Here is a 27229-nt window from a genome sequence, read left to right on the forward strand (position 1 = left end):
ACCATCACTTTTAGTTTAGAGAACAACGACATTCCAAAAAGAGTAAAGAATGGAAGGCTAAAGGTGGGCAAACGTCAAAGAGCCTATAACAATCACTGATCCTTTGATTGCTTACCAACACATTGGGACTTAAAACATTTAAAATACAAAGCACTCAGAGTCACCAATATTTTTTTCAAAACAGCTACAAAATTTGATTCACGGTATGTTTGTTTCCCCAAGGACACCATATCATCTAGTGGCTGCCTACTTCTAAACAAAGAAACAGAGTTGATAGCCTTCTTTGGTCTGTTGTGGTTTTCATTGTGTTTCTTGCATAATCAAGGAAAAATTCTACGAAGGTCAACTAATGTGAGAGATACAGCCAAGGCTTCCAGCAGTCTGATTTAACAACTGGCATTTCTGTTGTGGCTCTTCCTCCAAAGTAAATCCACACAACAAGTTGGAATGGAGCTTGTAAGGTTATTCACATGGATAGCTCAAAACATTTGTTCTTGCACACTTGGCTAGGACTCTCTTAGTAACCATAGCAGCTCAGTATTTTGCCATTCCATGGCTAGACTGGGGAGTGGCTCTCTTCTGTACCTGGGTCAGTGCATTCTTTCTGCTCTGTAGACAGGAACCCCTACCCATGTGCAACTGGTATGGCCAGTCCTCCATCCCTCCAGCTGTGTGTGGAAAGACATCCTGGAGGGTATATTCAGCTCCTGCTATTCCATGTGCCTGCCCTCCAGAAATTCTATCCCTTGCTGATGTGTCAGATAGCATGGTAGATACAGATGCACAAAACGAGAGTGACAGCAGAAAAGCGGCTGTCTGACCAGATACTGAACTGTGTAAGGTGACTGTAACACCATTTACAAAATCAAGGTTAGAAACCGTAGTGTCAACACAGCCTTACGGTGAACTTGGTTATACTGATACTCCTTGTGCAGCTGAGGGATTTCAGTGCATTTCAATGGGCTTTCACTGCAACAGATTCCACTGTGCTAATCTTCTCGGAATGCAGCAGTTATCCTACCAGCTAGCTTTTGGATGCTGCATTTTAAGGAGAGCAGATGAGAATGAGAAGAGAAGATGCCACTGTCCCCTGGATGGATCGATGAAAGGTGAGAAAAATTCCCAACTCCAGCTCACGCTGCAGCTGTTGCAAGGAGAGAAGCAGAGACAGGCCAGCCAGGAAATATCTGGCCTCTAGCAGGGGAAAGGAGAGGTCTTTGTAGAGGATGTTGGTTTTTTTTTAAAACCAGGCTGGCCCTATCCCATTATAGTAAAACTCCACTTACGGTGACTTTTTTGTGTGGAAGAGCACCCTCCACTACATAGAGACAATTTATACAGTAGGGAACACTTCCCCAAGTGCAGTGCAGCCACCCCTCCGGGGGAAAATGGCAGCTCTTTAATAGCACACAGCAACAGTACCACTTTCTGCACAGGAAGAGTGAAGACACCAAGTCAAAATGAATCTTTGAGGGGAATGTCAGAGGGTCTAACTCTAAAATTATCTCAATATGAATTCACTCAGGTCATTAAGGCTAACACCCCACCAGTAGTATATGTATCACTGTGTTTGTAAAAGGAGAGGAGATTTGACAGAAAGGAAGTCAGCTGGAGTTCTGTTTCCACTAAATTGACCTGCTGTTTCATTATCATTAAACTTCATTGAGCTCCAGTGTATTCAGTCTTGCACTTTCTTCGGGCTTTGGGAAAAGACTAAACAGCGAAATTGCCAGGGACTATCAGAAAGTACCAGACTCAGCCAGGTGAAATCACCCCAACAAACAGCACTGAAGATCAGGAGCCTCCAAAACTGAGCGGCCAGAAGAGCTCCTAACAGAACAGCAATAATCTGGATGGAAAACCACGTGCACAGACAAACTAGAATGGCTTAGAAGTCTAAGGCTAAAACCAGTTTAACAACAGATCTACCAGTTAAAACCTAGATCTGTCATAAAGGTTATATGAACTACAGTATCAAATACTGTCATGCCTGAGAATGAGAAACAGAAATACAGCCCCCTTGTGCATGTTGGATAACAAATCACTGCTGAGCAGGGCAAGATCAGTACCATTACAAAGCCTGAACCATAATGAAATGTTTAAAGTGAAATATAGCAACACAAATGTAATGCAAGCTAAGCCGCAACCACACACGCAACCTCATTTATCAAGTGACTTACAGTCTAGTCTCTACAGTCTAAATCAGGAAATCGATAAGCTACAAAGACAAATAAGGAAGAAAAACCTCAAAGGATGGAACATGTACCTTAAATGCAGCCATCTGAGGGTCAGTTGTGGATTTTCCTGAGCAATTATTCTGTGGAGACTGAGGACTGGGGCTTTGTTCGGATGGGCAGGGAGAGGCCTGTCCTGAATTCTGACAATCTCGGCCTTCAAAAAGGAAACATCAGATCATTAAAAAAATAGCTCTCTCTAACAAACTGAACGGTTGACCAGCAGTTTCTACCCAGATCATTTAATCTAGCCACTGACTGCACTTCTAGAGCATCCAATGCTGTAATATCTAAGTTCTAGTAGGATGATCAGATGGCTAGGAAATCCAAATATTTCACAAGCAATGGCTAAACGCCTTGTGGTGACATGTTCTCTCCACTTCAGGCAAATGTGCGTTAGGGTGTCTAGGACCTAAACTGACTATCCTACTGTGACCTATTTGCACTGTGACCCTCCAAATTCCTAAAGCAAGAAGCAAAATATTTAAATAATTTCTTACTGTCCCATGGAAGTAGAGCACTAAGGGAAGAGGCCAGGGACTCCTACTGTTGCAGGGAACCCTTAGTAAGGTGTAAGGCTAGAATATGTTTAGCCATTCTCTAATGAAAGGTGTTGTAGAAGTGGTGCAAAGTATTAGAATTATATTTATTATATTAAATGACAAACTCTATAGCATTTTATGGAGTACTGAAATGCAACCGCTTCTGGAGTGGACTAGTACAGCGTAACAGTGCACAGAAACACTAACCAAAAGCTTAGGGCAAGAACTGAAGACTATTATAGACAACTGAAACTGTAGGGAATGGGGCTCACAAGCTATTTCTACAAAGAATTCCCCAAGATATGTAATAACCACAGCTGGCCAAGATCTGTTTTACATCCCCTTAAAGGTGGATGCATATGGGGGAGAGTCAGAGTTTAGGTCTTTAACTTACTAGGTGTAGGTGAGGGAACTTGTGAACAGGTACTGTGGGAAGGGATGTGCTCTCCTTTCACATCTTGCACTGCACTAGGAGAGAAGAGATGCGAGACTGTGGACTGCACTTGCTGGTTACTCGGAACTTGCTGTGCTTGACCAACCAGAATGTTACTATGGAATTCCATCACCCTGGGAGCCTAGAAACAGCAAGGAATATTACAGAAAGAAAAATACAAAGGAGTCTATTATCTTGTTTTTCAATGGGAGTGTATAATGTTAAATTAGTACATAACTATCTGATGACAGAAACTCCCCAAACTAGTGCTAATATATTATGAACAATCAGGCACAAAAGTCAGACTTCTGGCAAGAGTCCCACACATTTTCATAATTCAGTACAATGTTAGAATATGTTAGTAGCAGTGAAAAAGCAATTTCCTCTTATTATACACAGGATACACTTAACATTTCTGTCTCACATGCACTCTAACATACTGGACAAACACACTGGCATACTCAAGACAAACTTCTCAACTGGCAAGTGGAAAGTCCAGCTGGATTCTTTCTGGCTCTTTCATCATCATCACTTATGGGCCTATCACAGGGATGGACTGGTGAGATTCCGTGGCAAGCAACGTGCAGGAAGTCAGACAAGATGATCATGATGGTCCTTTCTTGACTGAGAGTCTATGAGTCAAAAAACCCACCGAAACTGGTGTCTGTTATGAATTCTGTTGACGTGTGAGCCACAGAAGAAACCAGTTTACCTTCCCGAAGCTGTGCAGATTATATAGTGCTAACAGCCACACAATGTAGATAAATCAAACGTTAACAGATGACTCTGAGCATATCAACAGATCTGTTGAGTAATGAGGGGACATCTATACCTAGTCACTTTTTGAAGTATTACCACACTTTAAGGCTCTAACAACATGCAAGATAAATCAAACGTTAACAGATGACTCTGAGCATACCAACAGATCTGTTGAGTAATGAGGGGACATCTATACCTAGTCACTTTTTGAAGTATTACCACACTTTAAGGCTCTAACAACATGCAAACTCCAGTCCAAAGATTTTTTTTTTCTTTTCCTTACTCTGGGAATTGCAGCTGGTGCAATTACAACACTAGGTGGAGACATGGCCGGAGTCAAAATCCCCTCTCTTTTTAAAGGTGCTGGGGTTACGATCACAGCTCTGGACTGTCCCTGAAAGGCAGCTGAAGAATACAACTGAAGTTAGAATTGTTATTGACACGAAAGATCTGGAGAAAGTTATGCAGGGAACAAACTAGTGTTGATTGGAAGAATGGACTAAATGGGACCAAACAGGTATTTTCTGTACAACTTTGTCAAATCATGTTTATTCTAAGTTCTCTCAAAGATCAAGCTGCAACACAAACTGCCACTGCTAGGTGGTTCCAAGATATAAAAAGGGCTTATAACAGCTTCAGATACCATATAGCACACAGATCTCTGAGTTGGCTATGGATCAAGTGTTTTAATTTAGTGGGTTTTATAACTGATGTAAGTGCACTTTGAGGATGTGACAGGTGTACTTTGCAACTTAATTTGGGACAGAATTGATGTTGAGCCCATTAACAACGAAGCCATTTATTGTCCAGCCAGAGGTGCAAATTCCATGGGTAACACAGGGGCACACCTTAGCTCCAGCATACGAAGGCAGCTATATGCTCTTGCTAAGAAAGGGTCTAGAATACATTTCACTAGGTCAGTAGTGCATTTCTTGGCTGTTGTCGGCACATGGCCTCTTGCTTTTTAATTCATTAGGTGCACATAGGAATGGGTTAGAAACACATTCAGTAGTGTCTTAATGCTATTAACCATGGATCAAGCTACTTCAAGTGACACATCTTTGTGCTAGGATTTGGGATGCAGCATACTTGAGGATGTTAATGGGAGTTTCTTGTGGGCCGCCACAGCATCATGCCCATGGCAGGCAGACACACAAACTCTTTTGCTTTTCAGTAATTTCCATTTCACAATAATCCTTCAGGCTGTGTATTTCTGGTGGATTGGCTATAGCAGTGGTTCTCAACAAGGGATGTGGGGACCGCTAGTGGGCCAAAAGCAGGTTTCAGGGGGGTCTGTCAAGCAGGACCAGCATTAGACTCGCTGGGGTCCAGGGCAGAAAGCCAAAGTGTGAGCAACGTAACTTTGCAAGAGCCCCTGTGGCATGGGGCCCTGGGCAACTGCCCTCCTTGCTACCCACTAACATGTGATCTGGCTTTTATATGCAGAAAATCAGTTGCATGGCACAGGTAGGCCATGGAGCTTTTATAGCAGGTGGGGTTGGTGGGGGGGAGAGACTCTGAAAGAAAAAGGTTGAGAACCCCTGTGCTATAGCATATTTTGGATGACTTAAGTCACTTGGGTCCTCAGCCAGGTCATTTTAGCACATCCCTGAAGGCAGTATATGATAATCCTAAGAAATAAATGTGCTGTCTGTTCTGTGTTATCGTGGAGACTGTGTAGCCCCTTGGCAGCTGTTCCTGATGAGAAGTTCAGCACTCTCTCATTTGGCTCATGCTTGCTGCTCTCAGACATCTGCAGTAGATGGTGGGTTCGACTGAACGCTCAAATGTCGTAGACACCCCCAGTCAGATTCTAATCAGATTTTAATCTGTGTGTTACATCTTTGTGACCGGGAACCAATAATATTTCTCCATATCATTTGCATTCAGAGCAAATGGGCCAACACAGGGACATTTCAGAAACTGCCTCTGAAACAAGCTCAAATCCTGAGGGGTCTGTGGCTTCTGCTGCCTTTAGAGTATTAACATGGTCCTGAAAACAGACACTGCTTGCCTGAATCTCTGAGCCCCAAGCTAGGCATCTTGAGGCAAAGGCACACAAATCCTAAAACTTTATTTCTTAAGGTCCTCTACCACTGAAATGTCTTCCTCCTTGCTACACCAGCCCTGCTCGTAAGCATTAACATTTATGGGGTTGGTCTACACTTACAATGGTGTGTAGACCACAGACACGTTACACCCAGTTAGCAATAGCAGTGTAGATGGTGAGGTACAGCTTAGGCGAGTAGAGTGCCCTACATGCCTGGGTATATACTCTACATGGTTCTCTGCACACCCAAGCAGTGCCTCCCACATCCACACTTCTATTTTTAGCGAAAGGCTCTGGCAAGGGGGAGGCAAAGAGGAAAGGCTCCAGCAGCTCCCCACTGCCAGAGCCTTTTACTGCCATATGTAGCTACACGTGCTGCAGTGAGTGTGGACGCAGCCTACTTTTCAATGTGGAGTGTAGCTTCAGGTACCCTATGTGCCATGGCAAGCGTAGACAAGGCCACAGAAACAGAGGAACAGCCCCACTGGATCAGACAGTTTGGTCCATTTAATCAGGTATATCCCTTTGAAAAGAGGCCAATACCTGAATTAACACTCTGCACCTGTCTAGTGCTCCGAGAGTTCTGAGTACCTCAGCATACAACTGAGGTAGGTAAATATCCTCATGTTACAGAGGGAGTCACTGAAGCAAAGAGGGGTGAAACGACTTGCTAAAGGCAACCAAAAAAATTATGGCAGAGCCAGGAACAGATTCCAAGACCTCCTGATTCCCAGTTCTATGCAAACTCCAATGGTCCGTCCTGCCTCCCTCATAACCAGATTAAAATTCAGGGCTGTGGGAAATGCCTTTTTTTGTTGCCATCCTGAATGTTTATTTGGAAAGTGGATTCGGAGAAGGCAGTGCTAGTAACAATAAATATCCTCACCATCAAGACTTCTAGGTACCTCCAAGGACACCCAGGGTGCTGGAGATTAGCATATTTTTGTTAATGTTATTTTCCACTTACAAAAGCAACTGTGCCCCTCCCTCATGTTACTCCCTCCCGGCAGAACAAGGAGGAATCTCTGTGACTCTCACCTGGGGCGATGAAGGCATTTTTTAATACTAAGGACACTGTTTCAGGCTTTGGAACATGCATTATTTTTTGTGGCTGTTTGGGCCTCGTCCCAGCATTCGCCAGGGGAATGGCTTTAGGGAGTGCAAACGTCAGGTGGGGTTGCAACTGAGGCCGGGGCTGCCCCTGTACAACAGCAGTCTGTAGAGTCAGGTTACAAGGCACTCCTCCCCCTGGCTGCTGCGTTGCCAGGACGAGGTTCTGGCTCTGGCTGAAGGTGGTAGCAGAGGGGTTGTGGGTCAGGGTGGCAGAAGCCGTGTGGGTAACAATGGAAGATTTGCAGAGGCCAGACTTTTGGGTTTCTGCAGTAGTAAAAGCAGACGGCTGGGAATTCAAGCTGGCATTCAGAGGCACCGTGGGCAAAGCAGCTTGGTGTGGTGGGACAGTGGGCTGCAGCAGAGACACTGGAGCTGGGAACACCGGAAGAAATGGCTGCTGGCCACTTAGAGATGAATCGGAATTGAAGTCTGATGGCTGAATGAAAGAGCCCTCGCTTCTAATGTTGGAGCATTGGTTAGCACCAACATCAGGAATGACAGGAGCAGGTACCGGTGAGGCAATCAATCCTTCACTGAGGTTCACTGTTGGGAGTGTGGTGGGTAAAGAACCTGAGGGCAGGACAGAAGACTGTCAGGAGAAAAAAAAATAGTATAGATTAATGTTTGACATTTGAGATGGGCCAGCACCAGAAGCTTTTATCTGAACCTTTCCTTACACTCAGTTGTGAAAAGGGAGAATGAGGCTTAGATCTGAATCACTCCTGGTTACGCTAAGCCAACACCTTCCACATCAAGAACTAAACAACTACAACTACCTCTAATTTTGCCCATTTCTCCTTGGCTCTCCTGTAAGTGCCCTTCAGGTAAAGATCTTCCAGGGGGTTGAGAGCCACAGCTCTTCAGAGGGAGGAAGTCACCAATATCCTTGTTTTACAGATAAGAAAACTGAGGTACACAGAGGTTAAGTGACTGGACCCAGGTCCCACAGCTAGTCAATGAAACAGCTGGAAACAGAACCAAGCAGTTAAGTCTCCCAATTCCCTGCTCTACCTGCTAGTCCACCCCGCCATCCAGTACATACGATTCATTATAGCAAGGCCCAACTCCATTCAGAGACAGCATTATTTCATTTGAAGAAGCACAAAACACTCTCTCTAAAGAACGTAAAGGCTGTTCCTCAAAAATTAATATTTTAAAGTACAAAGAAAATTCTGTTCTGAACCTGACATGGTGGAAGACAAAGGTATTTAAGTCACAACAGTGCAAGTACAGTAGATGTACCAGTTATTTTTACTTTTAGGCTATTGTAATAATTTCTTTTACTGGTAAATCAGAGGAAAATGTACTGTATTAATTAACATAGTTTTTTAAGTGTTTATTCAATTCTATTTACATGAGCTTGTCTGATACTACATATTAGTACGTGAAGATCTGTATAGTACTTATAAATTTGAGCTCTGGCAATTTTCACTACATAAAACCTCTTTACCTGGGACGCATGGCTGCTGGTATCTGTCATAGCAGAACTGGCAGCAGGGACAGAAGAGAAAAAGTTGCCAGAGCGATTGGATGAGAACAGATCTGAAAGAATGTGAAAACAAATATTAAATGTTTTACTCCCTATCTTATGGTAGAACACTGCTACGTAGCACTAAGTAATGGGAGACTCACTGAGAATTAGCAAGTAAATGAATAAATAATTAAAAAACAAGGAAATTGCGTCACCACAAAATGTACTCTGCTTATTTACGAACATGAAGATGTTTGCCTGTCTTAATGAGATTTATTAACTCTTTGGGAAAGGGATTATTTCTCAGTTATGCTTGTAAAATGCCATGCAAATTGAGTGGATTTGAATGAATTTCAGCCCTGGGCAGAGGACCAGCACAAGGTCCAGGCACCACTTGAGTCCCACTTAAACTCTTATTTTCTGTTTTAAACTTTATTTAGAGTAAATAGGAAAAATGGAGGTCTCAGTAACATGAGACCTTGCATTTGGCTCTTAAATCGTTATTAAGAAACGGGGAAACCATAGAGACTGTATATGTGAACAATGGGGTGTGAGGATTAGGAAGAAATTGTTCTCCTGTAAGATCCTCCATTGACACCTGATGTTCTCCCATACTATCAATAGGTAATGTTTCAAAAGCCACTTCTCTGTAAACCAGGTTCTCTGAAAGCTGTGTTCTTCCAAGTCTAATCTTAGGACACATGGACTCTTACAAGTGCATTTCAAAACCCAGTCAGGAAAAGAACTGGTCTCGCAAATGTGAGAGGATCTCTCTACAGTTTTTTTTTTTTTAATTAGATTTCAAATACTTTTGAGCTTTGGCTCCATTTTCATGCTGTATAAAGAGGATAAATATGTTGGTTTGCATAGTTAACTTTTCTGTTCAAAATCCATTGCTGCTATAGCAGAAAGACAGTAAACTCATTTTCCCCCTTATTCTTACCCTGAAAAGATTCAAAAGTATCCATGAAATCTAGATTTGGCTGGAGAGGGATAAGTCCTGGCTGAATCATGTCAGCATTTCCTAAGTGTGCTGGAAAAACCAAAAGAGAGAGAGGTTAATTTTGCAACATACTTGCCACTTCAGTTTACTGCAATGTGAATATGGGTTGCTCAAACAAAACCTGGCACTTTGCTGGAACATAAAAATGGCCTACTGGGTCCAGATCAAAGGTCTATCTAGCCGAGTATCCTGTCTTTTGACAATGGCCAGGTGCCAGGGAATGACCAGAACACATAATCATCAAGTGATCTATCCCCTGTTGCTCATTCCTAGTTTCTGGCAAACAGAGGCTTGGGCAGGGGTGAGCAAACTTTTTAGCCCTAGGACCACATCTGGGTATCGAAATCATATGGCGGGCCATGAATGCTCACAAAATGGGGGTTGGTGTGCGGGAGAGGGTGAGGGCTTCGGCTGGGGGTATGGGTTCTATGATGGGATTGGAGATGAGGGGTTGGGGATGCAGCAGGGTGCTCCAGGCTGGGACCGAAGAGTTCAGAAGGCGGAAGGGGGATCTGGGTTGGAGCAGGAAGTTGGGGTGCAGAAGCAGGTTGGGATGCAAGCTCCGGGCAGTGTTCACCTCAAGCAGCTCCTGGAAGCAGTGGGATGTCCCCTCTCCGACTCCTATGCAGAGACACAGCCAGGAGGCTCTGCATGCTGCCCCGTCCGCGATTGCCAGCCAATGAGAGCGGCAGGGGCAGTCTTTGGAGATCCCTGGCTGCCCCACACATAGGAGGTGGAGGGGGGACATGCTGCCGCTTTCGGGAGCTGGGCAGAGACCTGGAATGAATGGAGTGGGGCAAACCCTCGACCTCACTCTCCAGCTGGAGCTTGAGGGCTGGATTAAAATGTCTGAAGGGCCAGATGCGGCCCCTTGGCCATAGTTTGCCCACCTCTGGGCTAGGGACACCATTCCTGCCCATCCCAGCTAACAGGCATTGATGGACATATCCACAATGAATTTATCTAGTTCTTTTTTGAACCCTGTTATGGTCTTGGCCTTCACAACATCTTCTGGAAAGGAGTTCCACAGGTTGACTGTGCATTGTGTGAAGAAATACTTCCTTTTGTTTTAAATCTGCTGCCTATTAATTTCATTTGGTGGCCCCTAGTTCTTGTGTTATGAGAAGTAGTATGCAACACTTCCTTATCTATTTTTTCTACACCAGTCCTGATTTTATACACCTCAATCATATCTCCTCTTAGCCATCTCTTTTCCAAGCTGAAAAGTCCCATTCTTATTAATCTCTTTTCATATGGAAGCCATTCCATACCCCTAATCATTTCTGTTGCCCTTTTCTAATTCCAACGTATCTTTTTTGAGATGCACACAGTATTCAAGTTGTGGGCATACCATGGATTTATATAGAAGAAACACAATATTTTCTATCCTATTATCTATCCCTTTCTTAATTATTCCCAGAATTCTGTTAGCTTTTTTGACTGCCACTACACACTGAGTGGATGTTTTCAGAGAACTATCCATAATGACTCTAAGATCTCTTTCTTGAGTGTTAACACCTAATTTAGACCCCATCATTTTATACGTATAGTTGGGATTATGTTTTCCAATGCGCATTACTTTGCATTTAGCAACATTAAATTTCATCTGCTATTTTGTTGCCCAGTCACCCAGTTTGAGAGATCCTTTTGTAGCTCTTCGCAATCTGCCTGGGTCTTAACTATCTTTACTAATTTTGTATCATCTGCAAATTTTGCCCCCTCACTGTTTACCCCTTTTTCCAGATCATTTATGAATATGTTTATGAAATAGGACTAGTCCCGTGGCAGCTTACTTTGTGTAAGAGACTTTGGTGAGGGACCTTGTCAAAGGCTTTCTGAAAATCTAAGTACACTATCTCCACTGGATCCCCTTGGTCCACATGCTTGTTGACCCCCTCAAAGAATTCTAGTAGATTGGTGAAGCATGATTTCCCTTTACTAAAACCATGTTGACTCTTCCTCAACAAATTATGTTCATCTACATGTCTGATAATATTGTTCTTTATTATAGTTTCAACCAATTTGCCCGGTACTGAAGTCAGGCTTACAGACCTGTAATTGCTGGGATCAGCTCTGGAGCCCTTTTTAAAAATTGGCATCACATTAGCTATCCTCCAGTCATCTAGAACAGAAGCTGATTTAAATGACAGGGTACAGACTACAGTTAGTAGTTCTGCAATTTCACGTTTGAGCTCCTTCAGAACTCTTGAGTGAATACAATCTGGTTCTGGTGACTTACTGCTGTTTAATTTATCAGTTTGTTCCAAAACCTCCTCTAATGATCCCTCAATCTGGGACAGCTCCTCAGATCTGTCACCTAAAAAGAATGGTTCAGGTTTGGGAATCGTCCACATATCCTCAGCCCCGTGAAGACTGATGCAAAGAATTCCTTTAGTTTCTCCACAATGGCCTTATCGTCCTTGAGTGCTCCATTAGCACCTTGATCGTCCAGTGGCCCCACTGTTTGTTTAGCAGGCTTCCTGCTTCTGATGTACTTAAAGAAAAATTTGCTATTACTTTTTGAGTCTTTGGCTAACTGTTCCTCAAATTCTTTTTGGTCTTCCTAATTGTATTTTTACACTTCATTTGCCAGTGTTTATGCATTTTTCTATTTTCCTCACTAGGATTTAACTTCCACTTTTTAAAGGATGCCTTTTTGCCTCTCACTGCTTCTTTTACTTTAGTCGTTTAGCCATGGTGGCTCTTTTTTGGTTCTCTTACTATGTTTTTTAATTTGGGGTACACATTTAAGTTGAGCCTCTATTATGGTGTCTTTAAAAAGTTTCCATGCAGCTTGCAGAGATTTCATTTTTGGCATAGTACCCTTTAATTTCTGTTTAATTAAATTCCTCATTTTTGTGTAGCGAGTATAAACCTCAGGGCTGGATTCTGTAAACACTCTGCACACACAACTCCCTCTGGGATTAGGTCCTACAGAGTGCAACCCTGAGTTTTGGCTACAAGAATTGGAGCTGAGTTCTGTTAGGAAGAGGAACCTTCATCTAATGAAAAGAAAGAGGATCATTTTTTTAAGATGCTAGACTCTCAAGAGTGGCATATTGATGGAACAACACTTATTTGGATTGGCATTTATAGGGACTGTGACATTCTGCAAGTTTATGGTGTATATAAATTAATAATTATTACATTAAAAAAAGGAAAAGAAGATTTGAGGTAAATTACAATGACCTCATAAGCAATAATACTTTCTAGTGAATGTCACGGGTAGATTTATTAGTACCAGAATGTTTACCAGTAATTAGGTGTGATGAGATAAAAAGAAAGAAAGAAAATTTAGGCTGAATATCTGAATAGGATTTTTGATCCCCTAAACCATGATTTTTTAAACTTTTAAGTTTGGTGCTACTGTTAAACTGATAAAAGTACACATAGCCCAGGGAAATGCATTGGAAGAGAAAGATGGAGCCACCTTCTCAACTAGAAAAATGAAAAAGTAAGTCTGGAAGAAAAGGAAAAGTGAAGCAACAAGCTTCAAGTCTCTTCTCACTGCAAAATCAACACAGCCAAAAACAAATACATACCTATCTCTCTGGGATTTGGCCAGGCAATCAGCTGATGTGAAGAAAGTGTAGAGAAGAGGGTGTCTGTGAACTCAGACATAAGCATGTCTGCATCCAGAAAGGAATCTTCCTCCATGGGGACCGGGGTTTCTCTGCCATATCTACTCTGATGCCAGAGAACCACATCATCATCCTGGCAAAGAGGAAAGAAAAATAAGCCTGGTTATATGAAGCTGCCAGTCACATGCAGTTATTATGGCATCAAACAGACAAAGCTCATTATTTTTCACATTTTAATAAAGAGGAACATTCTATAGGAGTCATCAAAATGCATCACACCAACTTGTTAGCATCCTGCCTCCAGTCACAAGGAACTTGTTAGCATCCTGCCTCCAGTCACAAGGAACACAGTAACAGTCAATCTAGTATGGTATTCCACCCTCTACCACATCAGCTCAGACCAACAGTTCATCTACTCTTGCTTCTTTTATATACCAAACAGACTGATGGTTCATCTAGTGTGGCATCCCATTTCTGCTTGTACCGGCACAGGCCATTTTGTATATCTAGTCCAATATCGTGTCTCCAGCAGTGTCACAAACCAGATGTTTCAGAAGTTAGCATAAAACCTCTGTGAAATATATCATTGCACAACACTAGATTCTGTGGGGAAATATCTTTCCAATTCCAGCTGATGATTAGAACTGCATAAAACCAAGGTGGCTTTGGCAATGCTTTTTAGTTTTTTTGGGTATAAGTGGGATTTTGCACCCAGAATTTTGCTGATTTTGGGGTTTGAATGAACCCTAACAAACACACAAAACTCAACTGGAATTGGTGAGGTTTCCAGCCAGAACCATGACATCCTGAGCTTTATCTAAATCTTAGCCAGGTTTGCTGAATGGTTTGTGAACCCGGGGATTGTTCTGGGCATATAATGAAGAATGAATCCAGGCTGGGTTTACATTTAGCTATGGAAGGTCTGAAATGCTCTACTGGTGATCAGTTTATGCCCAAAGAAGGGTCCATCGCATGACTATTTTTGTCCCAGATGTTTGAAGCGCAGTTGCTTTCATACATTTCAATCTCTAGCCCTTTTTTTTAAGTTTACCAAACTACTTGCCTATAATAGCACAGAAAAGGGACTCATTTGGTTCTGCTATGTACTTTTCCACTTGGAGCACACACATCCTTTCCCGATTCCACAAGGCAGGCTGTGCTGCCAGTTATAACTCAATAACAAGCTGTCATGTGACCAGCTGCAAAGAGGTGGCCCTGATTGGGCCAGCTGGCCTGTTCACTCTCATTTCTTATGTCATCACACTCTAGACTAAGACTTCCACCCAATCTGATTTAAGCCCAGGAAAGCTGTACTGCTCTCTATTATACAATTTATTCTAAGCAAAAGGGTGCCCCCTCTTCATAATAAACATTAAGGCTAAGTGCGTGGCTTTAGGTTTTAATCACTGCAAGCTGTCATGCTTGTATACCTTTGCTACATATCACAACTTCAATAAACAGAGATGCTGCAACTGCCTCCACAAAAATTACTTACCCGCACCAAGCTTGAAAGGTCTTCATCTTTGTGTTTCTGTAACTGCAGAGATAGAACAAAGAATATTTTAAAAAGTAAAATTAGCTCCTGTACTTCCCAAAGGACCTGTTTCTGCAACTCCCTACTTATGTGATTAGTCCTTACTCATGTAAGTCATTTTCTAGCCCCTTTCGGACCAATCATGAGTAGAGACTATTCATAGGACAAGGGGTTGCAGGACTGGACCCAGTGTATCAATTTAGTCTTATGTATCAGCGGACCCAATGTTTATACTGGTATAACTGAATTTCCAACATTTTTGCACATTCGTAAAAGTTATATCAGAAGTCCAACTATTAAATCAAAAAGGAATTAATCCCCTCAAAATACTTTCACAGATGCAAACCAACAGACCCTTTTCTTGAAGTATGTTCTCCACTTGTGATATTCCCTGATGACTATTTCGATTCTTCGTTTCCAATATTTCCCTTCTGTTGCAATGGCCTGAGAACAAACAAAATACATTAGGAAATATACACAAACAATAAATTGCCACACAAAGTTTTCAGTCAGACTGATGCTATAAGGTAGGTACATTAATTTTGTTTGACCTCCTAACCCAGCCAACACAATGTGCTTAAATCCAGCTACTGTAGACCAATCCAGGATCCATTTAATCTTCCCCACATAAAATAAAAGTGATGATGTTCAATAATAGTACCAATATGTCACTACTTGAATCACCTGCAACCAATTGCAAAGACAATATACACCTCTACCCCGATATAACGCTGTCCTCGGGAGCCAAAAAATTTTACCGCGTTATAGGTGAAACTGTGTTATATCCAACTTGCTTTGATCCGCCAGATTGTGCAGCCCCTGGAGCGCTGCTTTACCGCATTATATCGGGGTAGAGGTGTAGTACAAAAGGGAAAAAAAATGTTTCTGAAGCATAACTTTTATAAGATGCACGTTAACACAGCCATGTAAAAGCATAATGAAAATTCATCAGCCAAGGTACCAAATCTATAGGCTTACCCTTCACCATGACAACTGTGAAATAAAATGTACTCACTGGGAAACAAAAACAAAAAACAAACTCCTGCCCTGGAGCGAGTGGGAAAAAAGAAAGTTGCAAGGCAGTATCAACATACACATACATCCAAAAGCTGTGAAGGAATGACACAAAATAATAAAAGCTAAGTAACAACGCTCTGGGAGAAACTTGACTCTTCAAGCCATATGCAGTGCAGTGGTACCCCAATGATAACAAGGGGATCAGAATGTGGGGCTTTAACATGCCACAAGTACTGCAAAACCAATGCCAGCAGGGCAAGTTCACGAGAAATGAGGTAGACTTAACTCCACCATGCCTGATTGGATTGTGTCTCAACCTAAAGGTTAGCCTAACTTTGCTTTCAAAAAATGTCAGCTACTAGGACAGTTTCACGTATGCTTTTGCAGTCTATTTCTGCTGCTGCTCCTGCTCTGTAAGTTCAATGGGGGTTTATGCATTTTGAGTCCTATCTAAGGTTACACAGTACATGAGAGAACCACAGTTTGCAATGTCAGGGGCCTCCTAGGACAGGAGCCAGAGGGCTGCAAATAGTTTGCATACAATAAAAGAAAAGGAAAATGCACAGACCTACCTCACCCAGTTGCAGTTACAGTTTACATGACAGGGTTAGAAACTGCTTGCTAGTTTGTATTCAGATGAGCAAAGAAAATCAAAAAAAAATATTGAAAAATCTTTTATAAAGTCTCTCAGCTTGATCCTACAGGATACTCTGCCCTCACCTCCCACTGACTTCAGCAACCTCCAGAAATGGGCTCTTTGAGAGGAAAAGTAAAACAGGCTCTGCGTGTTGGAAAGACAGGTCTTCACGCTGCACCTTCATGCTTTAGATTTGTCAAACTGGAGGGTAGTTATGGGCTGCATAGTAGGACTCCAGGGGCTGTAAGTCACCCTTGGGCTGCACTTTGATCATTCCAATACATGTAGATTTATAACATCTGGCTCAACAGCAGCCATATAGTATACATGTTGATATTTGTCACTATGGAGAAGACACTAAAGCATGTCAGTGCTACAGAGCCTTCACATCTAAACGGAGGTAGGAGAGATATAGAGATAATCAAATCCACAGCTCAAGTTTTACATACTTCAGGCCGCCGATGTTCCTCTACATCAATAGAGCCATCTAGTGGAGTCACAAAATGGCACACTGGGTTCTTGCGTTTCTCCAGGTCTGAAACAAAAATGTAAATGTGACAGTTGGGTACACGCATGCTATTCAGGAATCCCTTCTCCACCTTGGAGGCAGGATTTTAACAAGGGTCTTCCCAGATTCCCCTCTAACACACCATTGGGGAATAGGCCATTTCAGACTGCACCTGGATTCAAGTGGTGCGATGCCCCAACGCAGTGTTTGAACACCATGGGAATGGTTTGGTCACAGGGTGGAAATTCAGGATTGTCCTCTACAGGGATTTAGACCACCAGCAGATTGCTTGGGTTTTTCCATCGTAAGGTGGCTTGTGTTTCATCTCCTGTCCACTCAGCCCCTTACATGCATGGCCAGATGCAAGACCAGATTCAAACATTTTGTGGTTGTATGCAATCACATTTACCATAAAAGCAACTTACACTGCATATACCATGCCCTCCAGATGGCATTGTTGAGACGAATTTTATCCCTCCACTGAAGTTTTAAGCCTTTAAAATTCTTCCATTTTGGTGAAACCAACTTCCCACTGAAATAAAGATACCCAAACAAAAAAAGTGACTTTTTTTTAAAGCAAATACAGTGGCTAATAAAAGTACCAGGCTGACAGTTCTGGAGAAATGAAGCTCAGGCACTGGTAGAGCAAACTTCTTCCATGCACCACCCTGACAACATACCTCAGTCCTGGCCTAAAGGTCTAGAGGTGATACGGAAGTACAGTCTTCACGGCTCTTCTAGTCCGTTTTCTCGCAGCTACTAGCTCTGGGGAGGTATTTTGTGATGTGGATACCTGTCACTCTGGAATTTCACTGAGACCACAACTCATTTCACCCAAACATACTTCTCTTACCTACCACAGTTCCACTGAACTCAACTACATCACCTCCCATCAACTCTGGGAATGAGAACACCCAAGATCATGTGTAAAACCTGGCACTTAGCAGGCTTTTGGTTTTGTCTATCTTGGATGTTGAGGAGCTGTACTGAGACAGTACCCATTCATACTTGCAGCTCCAGACCACCTCCCAGGCAAACAGCATTCAAAAGACAACATGACCATATTAACTATACTCTACTCCAGCAGAGTTGTTGCCCTTAAACTTTGCAGTGCTGCATTTGTTAAACTAGATCTAGTTACAAAAGCAAAAAGTTTAGTGACAACCTGTCGTAGCTTCCTACTCAGATTGGAACCTTAGCGTTCATAAACTGAGAAGCTAGCATGAACCCTTTAAGCTTAATTACCAGCTTAGATCTGATATCGCTGCCACCAGCCCAGGCATTTCCAGGGCCTGACTCCCTCGGGTCTCCCCAAACGTTCCTGGCCAAGACTCAGATGCCCGGTCTTACAACAAAGGGAATAACTCCTCCCCTTGTCTCCTCTTACCCCTTCAGGCTCCCCGCGGAAAGATACAGCTTAGTCTTTGAAACACAAGCACCAAGAGATTAAAGTATCTCTCTCTCCCTCTCCTCTTCCCCTGAGGCTGGTTCAGATCCACCCTCCGTAGACTAACACAAACGGCGGAATTTCCTTCCCTTCGTTCCTTAGCCCCTACCAGATGAAAAACTCAAACAGGTCTTAAAAAAGAACAGCTTTATATAAAAAGAAAGAAACACATAAACTAGTTTCTGTATCAAGTTCGACAATACAGGAGTCAATTGCTTAAAGAAAAATATGAATAAACAACCTTATTTCAAAAAGAAATACCAATTTAAAACATTTCCAGCAATACACACATGTTAAATACCAAAAACACACACCAATTTAAAACGCCTATTGTTTTCTCCTTCTGTACTCACAACTTGAAAACTGAAAATTAAAAGCGTTGAAGATAGAAAGATCCCCTCTCATAGCCGCAGAGACAGACAAAAGACCAAGACCCAACATTCTCCTCCCTGAGCTTTGACAAATCCGGTTTCCTGATTGGTCCTCTGGTCAGGTGTTTGGTTCCCTTTGTTAACCCTTTACAGGTGAAAGAAACATTAACCCTTAGCTATCTGTTTATGACACAACCATACTAATATCAAAGGTAGGGTGCCAATAAAAAAAGCAGCTCATATGTGAAGAGTTTTCTTGGAAATGAGAAAGGATAGAGAAACAGAGACACTGATAATGCTTAGCACTGTTGTAAACACTTAATAAACGTTAGCTACCTAACCCTCAGAACACCTCTATGAAGTATTAGCCTCATATTACGGATGGAGCAGACAAAGTTACACACACTTAGATCTTGTCAGTTTCAAGTCATCATTTTTTCATGGTTTTACAGTTACACATTCTCCTATTTTTAAGTGTTTCCTGTCCCCTTTTGTTGTGTGTTATCAGAGCTGGGACTACAACTCAGGAATGCCCAACTCCCAGTCCTGGAGCCTTTGCTCTGCGGCGGTGTGCTGTGTGCAACAGCTTCCCCCATATCTCATCACTTCATCAAGTCTCCATTTCCTTTCAAATCTCAGATGAAAACATACTTTTTTTCTCTTACTTCTGCCTCAGTTTTCTCTCTCTCTCTTCACTATTCTAACATATGACTCTCCTGTGAGCCTTGACTTTGCCTATAAAATAAGTCTGAGTAGAAAAATATGCCAATCCAATATCAATCTCTAGAGTAACATGCGTTTTCAAGAGACAATGATTGCATAGTTTAATAAACTAAATTCTAAATGGCAGAACTCTCTTATTTAACTTAGCTGTATCCAAAATAGGTCTAATATCTCTACTAAAAAGTCACAAGGAGACAGGCATTTTTGCAGTCTATCCAGTGTAACTATAATGTATTTCTTGTATCCAGTTTAAATCTTCTTCAAAGAGTGATTTAAGACTAGAATTAAGATAGAAAATGTTAACCAATTTATTTAATTTACATTTTATTTACGGTATTTTATAGTGCATTAAAGTCCAGCCAAAGATTAAAATTTATCCTCTTTTTAGGACAATAATAATAATTATTTCTAGTTCTTTCAATGCATTCCATGGGATCAGAGTTCAAGTCCAGTATTAGGTCATATGTGAAATGAGTCTGATAATCTCAGTTTCATCCAGCGGACAGGAATCACCATGAAGATGACAACTATATTTACAACCTGATCCAAACCCCAGTGAAGTACATGGAAAGGCTCCATTGACTTCTGGGGCGATCGGATCAGGCCTCTAATGATCATTTCAGCCTAACTGATCATCTCTGTTCTGGAACACTAAGGGAGAGAGTGGTTTCACCAACCTAGAACATAGTGTTTGAGAGCAGTTCCCTGACTGTAACTGACCTTTGGATTTTGAAAAAACAAAAAAAAAACAAAAACAAAAAGGAGTTTCTGCTCCTGCTGGTCTATTAACTTTCAAGAACATTAATAGTCTCACAAGCTAATAAATATAATAAACAAATGCAGATAAACTTGTCTACCAATTACACAGTCAAAACATGAACTTCAGTGGAAGATGCCAAAAGGCGTTCAGGAATTCAACAGTCACTGGTTCAATTCCATGTGAGAACTTTTCCCAAACAGGGAATAAGCAAAGTTCCCAAAAATGGGAGAAGAGACCTGGATGATCTACTGCAATGGTCACCAGAACAGTGACTGACACACTGGCCAGCAAGTGGCCAGGGTCTATGAAGATAATGGCACTTCTAGAAGGAAAACTGATCAGGTACTGATTGAGGTGATGAGAGTTAAAAAAGAATTTCAGGAAAGATACACATAATCTCTCCTTAATGTTTTGTAGTTCTTAGTCCCCGATAGAAGAGCAAACTTGCTATAGGGGTCTGGGTGGTTCAGAGAGTTGATGATGGTGGAGTATGGAACTTTTAACCTCTTGAACCAGATATCAAATCCACCCCAGGTCAGGAGTTACTGATGTGAAATAAATTCAATGGTTTTAATTCAGTCTCTAGTGAACAAGTGTTCACATAACAAAACCAAATCACAGAACCACAGAAGTGAAGGGAAGGAAGGGGACCCTGAGAAGGCATCTAGTCCAGCTCGCAGCTCTGTGGCAGGACCACGTAAACCAAGATCATCCGTGACACGTGTTTGTCCAACTTGTTTTTAAAAGCTTCCAATAATGAGGATTCCACGAGCTCCCTTGGAAGACTATTCCAGTGCTTAGCTACCTTTATAATTAGAAAGTTTTTCCTAATATCTAACCTAAATCACCCCTACTACAGATTAAGTCCATTACTTCTTGTCCTACCTTCAATGAACCTGGAGAACAACTGATCCTCATCCTCTTTATAGCAGCCCTTAACATCCTGGAACACTAATCAGGTCCTCTCCTCAGTCTTCTTTTCTCAAGACTACACTTGCCCAGTTCTTTTTTAACCTTTCCTCAAAGATAAGATTTTCTAAAACTTTTATAATTTTTGTTGTTCTCTGTACTCTCTCCAGTTTGTCCACATCTTTCCTAAATTGTGCCTAGAATTGGACACAGTACTCCAACTGGGGCCTCACTAGTATCGAGTACAGCGGGACAATTACCTCCTGCATCTTACATACAACACTCCTGTTAATATAACCCAGAATCACATTGTTGACTCATACTCAGTTTGTGACCCACTATAACCCCCAGATCCTTCTCAGCAGTACTACCAGCGAGACAGTTATTCCCCATTTTGTAGTTGTGCATTTGATTTTTCCTTTCCAAGTGAAGTACTTTGCACTTGTCTTTATTGAATTCCATCTTGTTGAATTCAGACCAAATGTCCAATTCGTCATGGTCATTTTGAATTTTAAAGCTGTCCTCCCAAGTGCTTGCTATCCCTCCCAGCTTGGTGTCAGCTGCAAATTTTATAAGCATACTCTCCACTCCATTATCCAAGTCATTAATGAAAATATTGACTACTCCTGGGCTCAGGACTGACCCTTGTGAGTCTCCACTAGATACGCCCTCCCAACATAACAGCAAACCATGCCACAACAGGCCCCTTTTTGGCCCTCAAGATTGAATTTCCATCTGACCCTGTGATGTTGTCTAATTAAAATATAATCATGCAAATAATTATTGCTACCACTGGTATATAATTGCAGCAGTGAACTCACTCAATTCTGAATGCTGAAAACCATCTCCATTTTTTTAAAAAAAATTTAATATTTTTTTTTCCCCCAGACAACTAAGTATTCCCCAAATACTGCAGTTTTGTGCTAGTACATGGGAAACAGATGTTCACTGTCCAAGCTGGAAACACAAAATGTAAATAGCATCTTTTAAATGCAGACAAATATATTAGATTCTTAAAATGTTTGAGCTTTCTAAGAGGTGACTAGTAACAGATAAAAAAATAGGTTTTCTTCCTAAATAGATTTTTTACTGTGATAGTGTTCCTTTAATTAGTTCTCTTCCTCTAAGGATCTCACCACTTTGTAAGGGATTTTGTTTTATATTCACAAAATCCAATAGGAGATATTTGCACTGGTTTCTACATTTCTGGTTGCACTCCCATGACTAAGTACTAATGATGTAGAGGGAGCAAGGATTTAATCATTCTACTCGTAATCCAAGTTTCTGACTGGCCTGAAAATCACTAATCACCAGCCTATGAGTCAGATAAATGCTTTATCTATATCTCTAGAGGTGATATTTTTTTATGCTCTAATACCTTGTCTTTAACACAATATTATTAGGGAGAGTATACAGGATTTTTTCCCCAAGCTGTGTACATATTCATCAAAAAGCTAAGAAGAGTGTTGAAGGGATGCTGTTCATATCTAAAACTGAAGTTAATAAATGACCCAACAGAATATTTCAGTGAAACTTGGCTTAGGAGGAGACAATGCAAATGGTTTGACTTGCTTCACTACAATTTTGGGGCATGTGATACTGCAGCTGATGCAAGCAATAGTGTAAGCAACTTTTAAATTAAATCAACAAATAATCACAAGTAGAATTTTCCCTATACACAACTTTGACACTTCAAGTGGTTTCTAATGCAACCTGTGTTTTCTCAGCCCTAATCTGTCTCATGATACTGTCAAAATGGCAATTTCTCATTTTAGTTAATTATTTTTCATTACATCTTTGAGTCCTGTCTGTAGTCTCGTGTTGTGGGAAGAATATATATTACTCTAGCTCACTCTAAATGCCTACTGAGAAGCTTCCCCTTTGTCTTAAAGAAGACATACATCCTCTACTTCATGACTTGCAATTGGTGCTGAAGAAGGAACTCTTAATTTCACTGTCACAGTCATCAATAACTGAAGTTATAAAGGGGAAAAAATCCCCTCTGGTGGGGGCCATGTTGTTCGCAGCTGAGACACTCAGTACAGCTTGGACAGCTGAAGAGAAGATACCAGGGATCTCTCTCTCACTGTGCAGCAGCTGGTACCAGGTGAGATGCTTGAGCTAACTGCACCCTGGTTTAACCATGGTTAGGAGCAGGGCATTTTTAATGAGAGGTCTTCAAATCCAGAACTTGCTGGGTTGGGTGGATGAAGACAGGTTATATTTATCAGTTTCTAAAATTCTGAACTGGGTTTTGTATTGTGCATGTGTCTAGAGCCTGGTACACGAATGTATTATAAAATGAATTTAAAATAAATTAGGCATTGCTGAAATCAGGTGGATGAATGGAGCAAACAAACTGGAGCCCCTGGTGCAGAATAACTCAGTCCAGTTACAGGTATAAGATAAGAGGAAGCCTGCATTCCAATCACACACCTTGAAAGTGCTTTGCAAACCATCAATCCTCACACACCCTCTCTAAAGTAAGGAATTTTAGTCATCCACATTTTATAAATGAAGTAACAGAGAGAGAGGTTAAATTACACACTCAAGGTCTGTCAGTGGCAGAGTCAGGAATGGAACTCAGATCCCCTAACTTGCAGTTCTGTCTTTTAAACTGGAAGCCCTTGCTCCTTTACATAGTTGGGATTGGTCCTACTTTGAGCAGGGGATTGGACTAGATCAGGGGTCGGCAACTTGTGGCACGCGAGCTGATTTACAGTGGCACGCTGCTGCCGGCCTGGGGTCCCCACTGCCGGCCTGGATGGACGGAACCCCGGACCAGCAGTGGGCTGAGTGGGGCTGGCGGCCGGGACCCTGACTGGCAGGGGCCGGCGGACGGAACCCCATACTGGCAGTCTGGAGTTCTGTCCTCCGGCCCCACTCAGCCCGCTGCCAATCTGGGGTTCCATCCGCCAGCCCCTGTAAAATGTATTACTGGCATGTGAAACCTTAAATTACAGCGAATAAGTGAAGACTTGGCACATCACTTCTGAAAGGTTGCCGACCCCTGGACTAAATGATCGCCTGAGGTCTCTTCCAATCCTGTTCTTCTATGATTCTCTTAAAATAACTGAAATTAATCTGAAGGTACAAAGCAAATGTTCCCACTGGAGTTCTCAAGTTCAGGAAAAAAGTTACTTTTTCTATTTGCATTCATGTTGCATCAGGTCTTACATCTATCCTAGGTGGAATTGGAAGCATAAATCTCCGGGCACTGAAGCTCAGATTCTAGAGCACTGCCCCAACTGTTCAAAAAAGTAACTACTCCTTGTAAAACTCACTTTTCAAGCCACAAGTATCTTGCCTATCTTTATAGCTGTGAGAGAAAAGGATTTAACTGAGAATTGCCTATACAATTTTCACTTTCGAAAACCAAATCATTTTCAAGTTATAGGAGCAAATATATAGGAGTGTATTTTACTTGTCAATTCTTTCTTTTACAGGCTCCTACTTTCCTTGTGCTAAAAGTCCTCTCCCCTGCCAAATCCTTTGTTAAAATCCACTTGCTTTGTGAAACTTTCTTGAGTGATCCCCTCCTCTGCCTGTTCATTTATAGCATTGCCTCTGAGTTAGACTGCAAAGACCTTTAGAGAAGGATATTTTCTTTGCAAGGTTTTGTAATAAGATCTCCAATATAAAATAAGAATGTTTCTATTCCTTTAATTTAAAATAAGCTAAACAGATGATTTTTTCTTGTGACAAAAGGAAAGATCTTTTTGGCTTCCACACAGGATTCAGGAGAATGGTTTTGGTTTGTTTTTAATCTTTGTTTTGCTGGGGGCTGGGCCTATCACCTCAGCTCTCTAGAAGCCAAAACTAACAATACTTCCTCAAACAAAGGCTCATTCAAAGGATCAGATTACAAGAACATTCACATATTGTGTTCCAGAATGAAGAGGCAGGCAAGTGGAACAATAACATTCCTGTATCATATGGATAGGAATTATGATTTCTCTCCTCGGTACAGGAGTCACATGAAGGTAAAACTCACACAGATTCATGTTTACTATCTACAATAACTAGAAAGCTAGTCCTAGCCACAACTTTAAAATAAAGCATCGGGGTTGCCCTTTTCTTGACGCTACTCTGTCCATCATCTCACCTGAAAGAGCAGATTCCAAGACAGGGAGGATGTTAACATTACCTACATTCCATAAAACTACGCATGAATCCTTCCTTGTACTGATGCTAAATTCAGCGTACTGTTAAACAACCATTTACCCTGCTGTGCAGCGCATCCCCTTTTAAAGCAATGCTTTGATTTTCAAGAGAGGGGTTCCTGAAAAGACAAACATCTTTTTCCCAACCTGTCTCTCTCTCAAAAAAAATGAGGTGCAAAATCAGCATTCAAAATATCCCATTGCTAGGTTGCAGTCTAGTACCCTAGAAAAGGCATGATTTTCTGACCCAACAGCTCATAATTCTATTCAGTCACGTCTTATCCCACTACCTGAAGACATGCATCTCCCCAGTGTACTCTACAAATAAGCTGGAGAGCAAAGATTAGTAGTGACTTTACAAAACTAGCAAAAAGCCCGGTCTTGTACTTGCCTGAGTAAAAGTCTCCAGGGTCTGGGATTTTGCTCTCATACGAACCACATCTACAGTAAGTGCTTTGCAGGTATAGCTATATTAGCAAAACACTCCCACTGGGGATACAACGTATACTGGAACCACTGTACTTTTGCTGGTTTAGCTTATTTCAGCTCCCTACCCCTACTTATTTTATTTCAGGCTTACAACAGCCAGAAAGCTGGAAAAGCCTCCTAAGCATCTGAGAGAAATGCTGTCTAATGATTAGATCAGGAGGCTGGTTGTCAGAACTGTTGGGCTCCTACCTCTGCTACTGGCTCCCTGTGACTTGGATAAACGGAGGTGAAGAGAGGGTAGGACAGAGGTTTGTCCATCAATAAAATGGAGCTGATCAAGTTTACCAGCCTCATGGGAATTTTCTGAGACTTAAATAATTAAAGTTTGTAAAGGGCTGTCAGATAATCACATGAAAGCAGCTACAGGAGAGTAATATCTTGCCATTATATACAACTTTTTAGATCTCAAAGCATTTTACAAAGGAGGGTAACTACTAGCCATCCCCATTTTATAGATATGTAAACCAAAGTACAGAGGGGAAAACACAGCTTGCACAAGGCCACACGTTCTGCGGCAGAGCTTGGAACAGCACCCAAGCCTGCCGACTCCCAGTCCCATGTCACATCCGCTGGACAGGACACTGCTCTACAAATGTTGCTTCCTTTCAACAATGTAATTATGTTTATTCAAGTTTTAAAAGTGAAATATTACTAAGGGAAAATCAGAGTTTGCTTTAGCAAAAACAGGCTTTTTAAGACTACACATTCTATGGCTCTTTCTAAACTTCCCTAACACACAGCAGAGCTGGGAAGCTTACTTTAATGTTTGTGAAATGCTTTAATCAACTAGAGGAAGAGTAAAGTATTAAACACCAAGACAATCTTTCCCAGTACAAACATTTACCCCAATACATGCATCTATATACCTTCATTTGGCTAATCAAACACTAGAATAGACGTATTTTAACTTTTCGCCCAGCTGTCAAAGAATTATATCCAAAATAGAGTCAACTCCTATATATTTGGTAACCAGACACATATTTTTGCATATTTTCTCCCTGTCTAAATAAAGATACCACGCCTAGTTTATATAATGTTTCCAGGAACTTGCCAACTAGCCAAACACTCTGCTGTAGAAAATATTAAACCCACATGGAGTTTTCCTCAGAGCATCCCATTCCTGCAGTTGTGGTCAATAACCAGAGACATATCAAAAGATAAAACCTAATTTTTGGACCAGCATGTAAGAAATTAAATTCTTTATAAGAAATACAAGTCTTTCTATTATATTTGAAAATAAACTCCAATGGAAACTATATATTTTTTTTAAACAAACACTCCTGCGCTCTGTTTGCAACCCAAACATTGCAGCCTTGTGCTTGAACAGAAGACCAAGAAAGCGAGATTAACTAGAAAGCTCACTAGAAACAAATGTGAAACTGGCCAGTCTATTTTCACGATCCAAGGTGAAATGTAATAGAGTAAACAAAGAGCATAAATGGTGAAAAGTATGTTAGATTTTTTTAAATATTCATTTTTAATAAT

The 27229-nt window shown here is 41.5% G+C and overlaps 2 protein-coding genes across 2 annotated transcripts in view; one reads left to right on the top strand and one right to left on the bottom strand.

Annotated features, from left to right (window-relative positions):
• Positions 1–17390, bottom strand: part of MLXIP (MLX interacting protein) — a 31605-nt gene extending 14215 nt beyond the window's left edge. Inside the window, exons 1-11 of the mRNA XM_032800550.2 lie at positions 17308–17390; positions 16824–16909; positions 15075–15164; positions 14682–14723; positions 13148–13319; positions 9546–9635; positions 8582–8673; positions 7057–7720; positions 4252–4373; positions 3171–3351; positions 2267–2391 (exon numbers count right to left, since the gene is read on the bottom strand). Of these exons, the coding sequence (XP_032656441.2) occupies positions 2267–2391; positions 3171–3351; positions 4252–4373; positions 7057–7720; positions 8582–8673; positions 9546–9635; positions 13148–13319; positions 14682–14723; positions 15075–15164; positions 16824–16909; positions 17308–17314 (1671 nt within the window). The 5' untranslated portion in view covers positions 17315–17390. The remainder of the gene's footprint in view (positions 1–2266; positions 2392–3170; positions 3352–4251; positions 4374–7056; positions 7721–8581; positions 8674–9545; positions 9636–13147; positions 13320–14681; positions 14724–15074; positions 15165–16823; positions 16910–17307) is intronic.
• DIABLO (diablo IAP-binding mitochondrial protein) overlaps positions 1–27229 on the top strand; it is a 236982-nt gene that overhangs the window by 66878 nt on the left and 142875 nt on the right. The gene's annotated exons all lie outside the window — the stretch shown is intronic.

This window comes from Chelonoidis abingdonii, chromosome 22 (assembly GCF_003597395.2).
Source record: "Chelonoidis abingdonii isolate Lonesome George chromosome 22, CheloAbing_2.0, whole genome shotgun sequence".
Taxonomy (NCBI): Eukaryota; Metazoa; Chordata; order Testudines; family Testudinidae; genus Chelonoidis; species Chelonoidis abingdonii.